General features: G+C 33.5%; 2 protein-coding genes across 2 annotated transcripts; both read right to left on the reverse strand.

Annotated features, from left to right (window-relative positions):
- Window positions 1-246: 246 nt before the first annotated feature.
- LOC126768055 (tubulin alpha-1 chain) lies at window positions 247-2,190 on the reverse strand. Its single transcript, XM_050485940.1, has 5 exons — window positions 2,003-2,190; window positions 1,706-1,919; window positions 1,306-1,609; window positions 1,070-1,241; window positions 247-1,009 (listed from the first exon to the last, which is right to left on the reverse strand). Exons 1-5 carry the CDS (start codon window positions 2,012-2,014, stop codon window positions 356-358), a joined length of 1,356 nt encoding a protein of 451 aa, XP_050341897.1. The 5' UTR covers window positions 2,015-2,190; the 3' UTR covers window positions 247-355.
- A 1,724-nt stretch (window positions 2,191-3,914) lies between these two features.
- On the reverse strand, window positions 3,915-5,750 carry LOC126768096 (SPRY domain-containing protein 7). The gene is made up of 4 exons (XM_050485992.1): window positions 5,549-5,750; window positions 4,867-5,412; window positions 4,689-4,803; window positions 3,915-4,618 (listed from the first exon to the last, which is right to left on the reverse strand). Exons 1-3 carry the CDS (start codon window positions 5,655-5,657, stop codon window positions 4,706-4,708), a joined length of 753 nt encoding a protein of 250 aa, XP_050341949.1. The 5' UTR covers window positions 5,658-5,750; the 3' UTR covers window positions 3,915-4,618; window positions 4,689-4,705.
- Between the last annotated feature and the right edge of the window lie 3,737 nt (window positions 5,751-9,487).

Consider the following 9,487-nt stretch of genomic DNA (forward strand, 5'->3'; position numbering starts at 1 on the left):
CTTATTGATAGTACGGTGAATCAAAATAAACCCATGTAGGTATCATCGTGCTATAAAGCTGAGCGCGTAAAGTAGTTGAAAATGATGCGTGTTACACAGATGTTAGAAAATCTTTAAGTAGATGGCGCCGGAAATTGGTAAGAGTGTAAGGGTTTGCATTTGGAAAGCTAGGGTTGAGTATGGTTTCACTTAAGGACTATTTGGACCGCAACGTTTACACAACAATAAAAACATAACACATACAGCTTTCACTATACATTTCAGTACTAATCAATTTACGTTTATTTTTTTTTTTTTGGGTTTAGAACAAAGGTTTTTAAATAATATAATGTGTTCTGTTTACGAGCAAAAAATGTTAATTGTCATTGTCGTCTTGCGTCACTGAACTGCGTGCTGATGATTCCACCTCATAATAGTCAGCCACGAGCTGGCAAACGTTTTGCGAGGCTTCCGACAGACTGCCCTCCTCCATGCCCTCTCCCACAAAATGATACACGAAGGCACGTCGATTGTACAATTTATCATACTTACTAACCAGCCGACACCAAGCACTGCGAATGATGGTATTGTTGGAAATCGCACAGACGGCACGAGATGTAGGGGCTAGATCGCCGCCCGGTACAAACACCGGCGGCATGGCATTAACGCCTATTTTGAACCCAGTCGGCGTCCAATCCACGAAACGAGCAGTACGTGATGATTTAATATGTTGGATGGAGGAGTTGATGTCGTTCGGTGAAACATCGCCTCGGTAAAGGAGCACACAAGCCATATACTTGCCGAGCGTCGGATTACAACGCACCATTTGACTGCCCGGATGGAAGCAGGACTGGGTCAGTTGTTCAACATTACTGTTCACATAGGGAAACTTGCTGACTGGTACCAGCGGCGCGTATGTAAGCAATGGATAGTGTATGCGTGGGTAAGGCACAAGATTTGTTTGGAACTCCTCAAAGGATACATTGTTTGTGCCATAAAAACGCTGCGACGCTGTGAATGCGGAGACAACCTGCAATGGCAATAATTGAAATATTGTATAATAAAACTGCGTAATGATGTGGAAGTTCACCTGTCCTATAATACGGTTTAAATTGGTATATGTGGGCGCTGAAACACCAAGCTTCGTATCGCAGATTTCATACAAAGCTTCGTTATCTACAATGAAGGACACATCCACATAGTCCATGGAATAGTGTGTGGCCAACAGGGCATTATACGGTTCAACAATAATAGGCGAAAGTCTGCAAGATGATAAGAGTCCGTTAATTTAGTTTGTGATCATCAAATGTGTCTTTGTTTTCTCACGAGGGTGATGGAAATACTAGAAACTCAGCCTTCGTAGTCTTCCTCCCATAGGCATCGGCCAACTTTTCCAGCAACAACGTGCCGAAACCGGAACCGGTGCCGCCACCAATGGCGCGAAATATAAGAAAACCACGTAAATTCCGACACTGCTCTGCCACTCGTCGTATAGCGTCCATCGTGCGATCGATGAGATCGTGACCCAGTAGATTGTAGCCGCGTGCAAAATTGCTGCCTGCATCCTCTTTGCCGCTTATGAGTGTATCCGGATGAAAGAGGTATCTGTAGGCGCCCGTGCGTATTTCATCTAGAACGAGGAGTTAAGTGTTGAAAAAGGATTAGAATGCATATGTAAATAGTGAGGGAAATTTCGGCGGCCACGATAAGCCTATTAGATACGCACCAATAACAGTTGGCTCCGTGTCGACGATCACAATGCGTGGCACCACTTTTAGCGCCATGCCTGAGATGCCGAAAAATGTGAGAAACGAATCGTCATTCGGCATTTGACACAGTGCGCCATTTGCCATGATTCCATGTTCGAGACAATATAACTCCCAACAGGCATTTGCTATTTGTACTCCAGCTTGTCCAATATGAATTTGTATAATTTCGCCCTAGTAGTGACATATCCGACGGAAGCATGTGCAAATGTTAGAGTTTATTTCATGAAAATGAGAAAGGAAATACACAAACTTACGCGGCTTGACATTTATTGTTGTAGCCTTCATAAACTGTGAATTTTGTCTGGATTACCGAAATTAAAATGTGCGAAACATTCGTAGACTTTTTGTTGATAATAATTTTGCTAAATATTTTCAAAATTTTGAATTTTGCAATATATATATTTTTTTTGAAAATTTTAGTTTTTATGCGAGATTTTTTCTAATTTTGTATTTGTTAAAATTTCAAAAGTATTCTCTCCATTATTCTGATAGACTTCACGGTGTAGTGTTTGCAAAGAACTGAAATTTTTACAGTCTGTTACCAAAAAAAATTTTTGTAGAAATATTATCAAAAATTGTCTGAACTTTTAAGCCCAAATGCCGCATGAGCTTTGCTGTGATCACTGAGTATTTTTAGGCTTAAATTATTAGTAAGAATACACTAGGTAATGCATTTTGAAATTACTTCTTTTTGTGGGTTTGATAACGGTACGTTTTCTCTATAGCAATAAATCGTGGGAATCTAGGAACCTCTTCGCAAGGTCTAATTTCCTCATTCAATTAACATCTCCGTTGTTATAATGATTTTGATGTTGATTAGGTATTAAAGCTTTTTACCGAAAGGGAACACACACTTGCCAATGTTGAGACAAATCTTTTGTGATATCGATCACTACTGAAGATAGAACTACACCTTCATGTGTCCTCAAAGCGTCTTAAGCCAAACAGGCAAAATCTGGTAAAGTTATCTATTTCGATTCGCAAGCATGTCTGAAGATTTGATACAGAGTGTTATAACAGTAGTCATGAAAAATCAGAACAGTTAAGAATTGTAAAGTAGAGATGATTACACCCTTCGCTCTTCCAAGGAATTTCGAAATGAGCATCCGCCAAGTATTTTAACTCTTGGTCTTTGGACAATGACAGAATAGTATCAGAAAATCTAGGAATAGCGAACTTTACTGAGAGAAAGACCCAGTCAAAAAGTGCACTGCAATGGCGTGAAAAGACTCCAATAATAAACTTAATGGAGAGTGATTATATAACAAATGATGGCTTTTTCTTGCAAATACAACGGCTGAGCAATTTCCAGCGATTGCACTTTGCAGCATTCTTAAAATTGGTGGAAAGTCTCCGACAACAGCCTTTTGCACTGACGTTCTCTCTGAATTCGACGTATCCATAAAAAACTCTTGCCTCTTTACTCCAACCGTTCCACATCGGTTATATCTGCAAGTGAAGGATAAACAGAGAAGAGACTTTCTGGAACTAACTTGGCGACCACGCTTCTAGATAATCGGCAGTGAAAGAGAGAGAGTAGAGGTAGGGGCAATTCATCCGAGTTCTCAGCGGAGACGGTGTACAGTTTTCTCAGTCATAATTTTTACAGCTTGTGTTTTATTCTCGATTTATATGTAGTATATCGGTTTAAGTTGATTAATGTGGAACTGGAACCTAGCGAAGAAGTAGTAGATAATTTCGTCTATATTCGCACCAACATTAACACCAACAACAATGCCAATCTCCAAATCCAACACAGAATAACTCTTGCCAACAGGTGCTACTTCGGGCTGAGTAGGCAATTGAGAAGTATAGTCCTCTCTCGGCGAACAAAGACCAATCTCTATAAGTCGCTCAATATTCCCGTCCTACCGTAAAAGACAGCGGATACGCTGGCTAAATCGTATTTTTCGAATGGACGAAAACACTCCGGCTCTGAAAGTATTCGACGCAGTACCCGCCGGGGGAAGCAGAGGAAGAGGAAGACCGCCACTCCGTTGGAAAGACCACGCGGAGGACCTAACTGCACTTGGTATCTCGAATTGGCGCCAAATTGCTAAAAGAAGAAACGATTGGCACGCTGTTGTTAACTCGGCTATAATCGCGTAAGCGGCGTCTACACCATTATAGAAGAAGAAGCCTATCGAAAAATTATGCTAGAAAAAGTTTAGCTTGCATCAAAGTATCTCGTTTTATTAATAACATCAGAATACTATATACACACAAACATCGGCATTTTTATTATTTTTACAGTTATTGCAAGCGACTCTTTCATATATATATCAATATTATTGTCCGCAGACTTTTTAGGTTAAGGTAGGTACGAACAATAGAATTCATGTTTCAAAATGGACACACATATTTTAACGAAATTATGTAATATATTTTATAAGTAATAGGCTTTCAGATTTTTTATAGTGCAAGCAAAATGTGTATTAGCTCGTTTTTTATAATTTGATAAGCTTATTTATATTTATTGTAACTATTTTGCTTAACAGTATTACTTAGCATAAATGATTTATTTAATATTAGAAAAAATATTTGTGTAAAATGTACATAGCATATATAAAATAAATACAAATAGTCTTTTTAAGTATTCTAGGTGAAATAATAAGTTTTTGTTTTTTTTAATCTTATATAATCCAGTATATTAGTGACGAAATGCAGAGTAGACAGTTTAATACTTGGAAATGTTCATTGACTAGTACATAATATAGTGTGAAAAATAATGTGTTCGTTTCAATAATTGTGTAAGGGGTCATACATACATATATACATGTCAATGAATTATAGTTGATAAACAATATAATGTATGATACAATATGACTGCTACCAAAATAGCACACGACTGCTCAACGAAACGGACACGCCTGTAAATAAATATATTTAACGTGTATATTTAAGATTTTTCAAAATGTTATGCATATGTATGGATTATACCTTTGAAAAATGTATGTTTAGAGTAGAGATTGTTCAAGCATAATTTTTTCGAAACCTGGCGGCGCACCATACTGAAAGTTGTCCAAAATAATATCCACAATGGCACCATTGCCCACTAGAAATTCAAAAAATATATATACTTATTTGCAAATATGTGAATACTGTTATCAAAGCATACCGAATATTACTGGGTACACGGCGCCCTTTACATTACGAAACGGCACTTCCAAATTTTTACCGTTAAAATAGAAATTTAATTCTATATGATCGAATGCTACACCCACAATATCACCCTCATCGGGAAAATTATGAAGCGGTTGTGCGAGAAGGTTATCCTCACAGTTACTACTAATATTCAGAGCATCGCCAAGCAAATTATCTTCAGGTACATCTTCAATGCCAATAAGGGCAGCCGCCGATGCAGAATCCTTAGCAATACTATTGCCATTGCTAATTGGTTCTTGTGTTGTCACAACTACTGGACGGAAAGTTTCATCGTTGTGGCGTGTTGCGTTGTCGGAGCAAAGACACCACGATTCCTTGTCACAGCCACCCAACTTTTTCGTCAAATCTGCTTGACGCGTTGCCAAACCGACCGACCAACTGCCACCTTGTTGTATTTTAATTTCGAAATATGATTTAGATTGTACAAGTGGTGCAGTGGCCAAGGCGCCACCAGAGCCAGTAATTCGCAACTGTCTTGATAGTAGTATAACATCAGGTCCTGCAGTTTGTATATATATGAACATAGACAACATTTAAGTTTTATTTACGATTAATAACACTAATTTATACACAAATATGTATATATATACATATATACATATGTTTGCATATGCCAGTTATTGTTAAATGTTTACCCGCAAACGAAGAATCGAGAAATATGTCGGGCTCACGCATTCTACTAGCTGCTGAGGAAGCTGTTTTCCTCATATTTTCGTTAAAACATGTACGCAAACAACAAAACATTTTAACTTTTTAGTAATATAGTTTGATAAGCTTTCTACTCAAAATTTAGAAAAACGGCACTTTTTTCCTTCGCTGTAATAAATAAATCAACTAAAAGTCGTAAACGTCAAAATCAGCTGCTTCGTGTTGCTTAATGTTGAAATGTTGTAGGAACATGTTGCTAAGCAAATTGTTGCAAGTGTCAAACAAATTTAATAGCCGAACATTTGAAGCAGTTCTATGAATTCAAAGCAAGCTAAAATATTTTTGAGATAAATTTATGCGCTATATATGAATATATATATAAATAAAGAAAGCATTTGACTGACTCTTCTCAGCAAAATGCGCAGCTATTACAAAATTAGCAGGTCTATATAGCAAAGTTAAGAACCAATAACAGCAGTGGCTAAAATATGATATTAAGGTTGCAATATATACTAAATTGTGAGTGCAAATGCACAAAGAATTTTTTATTATTTTATTAACTTTTTAAATTCAAAACACTTGGAAGAAGGGTTTTGTGAGAAATTTTAGAAAATACTTCTTTTTTCTTGTAGGTATACGTGTTGAAACGTAACGGGACAGTCGAAAACGCTTTTAAATTTGAATTGAATTCTCTCTGCAACTACGTGAAGTGTGTTCAGTGGTAATAGGAAAATATCTGTTCAATGAAGAGGTAGGTGTCTAGCACAATTTTGAATTATCTTGTAGGGTCATATACCGCTTTTATATATGACTTTTATTAAGGGGTTACGGGAATTTAAAAATGTAAAGTATATACATATGTATATATTTTTTATACCCTGAACAGGGTATATTAAGTTTGCCACGAAGTTTGTAACACCCAGAAGGAAGCGTCGGAGACCCAATAAAGTATATATGTATATAAATGATCAGTATGTTGAGCTGAGTCGATTTAGCCATGGCCGTCTGTCTGTCCGTCCGTCCGTCTGTCTGTATATATACGAACTAGTCCCTCAGTTTTTAAGATATCGTTTTGAAATTTTGCAAACGTCATTTTCTCTTCAAGAAGCTGCTCATTTGTCGGAACTGCCGATATCGCACCACTATAACATATAGCTGCCATACAAACTGAACGATCGGAATCCAGTTCTTGTATGGAAAACTTTTGCATTTGACAATGTATCTTCACAAAAGTTGGCACAGGTTATTTTCTAAAGCAACAATGTAATCTCAGTAGAAATTGTTCAGATCGGATTACTATAGCATATAGCTTCCGTATAAACCGAATGATCGGAATCAAATACTTGCACGGGAAATTTCCTCATTGACGTGATATCTTAACGAAATTTTATATGGATTACTGCTTAAGGTAATAATATAATCTCCGAAGAAATTGCTCAGATCGGATTACTAAACTGAACACATATTTACTAAAGTTTTTTCCTGTTTTTTTTTTAACTATGATATGTGTAGAGCATTTTCTTAAAGTTACATAGCAGTCACAATAAATGAATTTCCATTGCATTTTTATGAAAAATTCACAAAATATTATACAGTCATGAGAAATTGCCACACACCCATTCGATGAAAATAAAACAACGTTTCTTTTTTATTTTTTACAATTACACAAAACAATTTAAAATTTTATTTTCATATTTTTTTATTTGTTTACTCTTTTTTCACTTACTTGTCATGCATCTATATATTTATGTACGTAATTCGTTCTATGTTCTATGTTTCCAACTCTTATCCAATTGCTTGGATCAACGGCGTATGATAATTGGTTTTAAGGAAAGAACAAAAAAAAAAAAAAAAAATAGAATTTTCTATAAATTCTTTAAATTAAATACTGGTTAAAGATATCATAGCAAAATTCATAGAAAATATGCAATTTTTTGCAAATCAAAAAATATCGCATAAAACATCATTTCCGCATAGTGAAATTGTTATTTTTAAAAAAAGCTTTTTCTTCAATATTTTAACATAATTTTTATACACTAAATTTTGAAGTTCAATTTAATAGCGTGTATTATATTTTTCTGTGTGCTCTTTTGCTAGCTTCACGCACTTTACCGTTGTACATTTCTAATAGCATACGCGCTCTTTACGCTCCATTAAGTAAACAATTATTTTCTTATGGTTGTAATATTTTTTTTTTTGTATTTTTTTCTCATTTTTGAATGCAACAATACGTTTAAACTCACAATATTACAATATTTCCGCTAAATATTTGTTTACTTTTATATTATTTAAAATATCATTATTTTGCAAATTTGCATTACTTGCAGCTGTCATTATTATATTAATGTTTATAATAATTTTTTTTTTGCTTTCACTTTGTATTTTCCATTAGTTTTGCTTCAATATTTCAATATTTTGTTTGTATTGTATGTATGTATAAAGAACAAGGCTTGTATTTTACTTCAATAATTTGTATGTAGGTTTTATGTTTCTATGATTTGAATGCAAATATATATTTAAGCACATAAGTAATTTTCAATATGAATGTAGTTACTTTCTTCGAAAATTGAATAGCAAGCGCAAGAAATAATTTATGTTCAGACGTATGTATGTGTGTATGTATAAGTCTTTTACAAAATATTTAGAAAAAAAAAACATTTTTTGTATTTTGCTGCAAGTTTGAGCACATTTTGCATTATTTGCTGATTGGAATCGAGTTGGAAATTTAGAAAATGTTGCTTTCACCTTAATTTTACTTGCAGGCGGGCAACCGCGCAAAAGCTCTTATGAAAAAAATGTATCTATGAAAGCTTTAGAATTGATTGTAAACTTGTTGCTTAATGAATGAACTTATTATTAGATATCTTGTTGTATAGCTTTATTTCTTATTTTAATAAATTATTTTTTAATAATGCGTAAATTTGTAAAAATTTTCAAATGTTGCTATGATAATGTACTGAGTTTTTTTTTTTTTGCTTTTTTGTTGCTTCAAATACATATGCATCAGCACGTATACATATGTATGTATGTATCAATACATATTTTCATAGAAACAAAAACAAATCTCAAAAAACATAAGAAAATGCTTGTATAATAAACAACTGTAATTGATATATAAAGTAATTGATACTATACATGCTGCAACTGTCTGTATGTAGCATACATATGTCAATGTCATAATAATGTTGAGTAGACATTTGCAACATTGCGCAATATATATTTAATTAAATATCAATATCGTATATGTAGAATGTATAGATGCTAATATTATTAAAACTTTTTGCCATTTCCATTTACTTGTGTAAGTATTTATGTATGTATGTATGTATACAAGTGTAAGTATATTATAGTAATTATACTCTCATATTTTGTTATCGGGCACGAATTTGATATGTTTTCAAGTATTTCCATGTATTCACTTATGTTTTGCGGCCTAGTCAATGCTGCATTTTCATAATTTTTTTCACTAAATTATTTTGACGAAGTTTCTCGCACCCAGTACTGCCTAAAAGCTAAAGATTCAGTTTTTTTTCATATATATAATTAATAAGTATTATTCACTTTAATTTTGTATATTGTAATATAATATATTAGTCATATTTAATAATTTGCTTTGCATAATAAACTTTTTATGCACTCTTTTTACTATAAGTTTTTGTCAAATTTGTCTACTTAAATTTAACACTAAAATACATTTACACGTTGTGATGTGTAATAGTTTTTATTGTTTGTTGTTATTTTTTATTATATATATTATTTTATTACTTATAATTGATTTTTATTAGTTTAAATATTTTTTTATTATTTGTTATATTTAATATTTTTTTTATATTTTTTTTATTTATAATTGATTTTTATTAATTAAAATATTTTTTTTTCATTAGTTGTTATATGTAATATTTGTGTTAAAAAATTTATTAATAATA

This window comes from Bactrocera neohumeralis, chromosome 2 (assembly GCF_024586455.1).
Source record: "Bactrocera neohumeralis isolate Rockhampton chromosome 2, APGP_CSIRO_Bneo_wtdbg2-racon-allhic-juicebox.fasta_v2, whole genome shotgun sequence".
Classification (NCBI taxonomy): domain Eukaryota; kingdom Metazoa; phylum Arthropoda; class Insecta; order Diptera; family Tephritidae; genus Bactrocera; species Bactrocera neohumeralis.

Coding starts and splice junctions, on each gene's coding strand:
- LOC126768055 (XM_050485940.1), bottom strand. Junction 1,242..1,305: donor CTAGTATTTCCATCACCCTC/GTGAGAAAACAA, acceptor ATCATCTTGCAG/ACTTTCGCCTATTATTGTTG. Junction 1,010..1,069: donor TAAACCGTATTATAGGACAG/GTGAACTTCCAC, acceptor TTGCCATTGCAG/GTTGTCTCCGCATTCACAGC.
- LOC126768096 (XM_050485992.1), bottom strand. CDS start 5,657: ATGTTTTGTTGTTTGCGTACATGTTTTAACGAAAATATGAGGAAAACA. Junction 5,413..5,548: donor TCTCGATTCTTCGTTTGCGG/GTAAACATTTAA, acceptor TACAAACTGCAG/GACCTGATGTTATACTACTA. Junction 4,804..4,866: donor CGTGTACCCAGTAATATTCG/GTATGCTTTGAT, acceptor TTGAATTTCTAG/TGGGCAATGGTGCCATTGTG.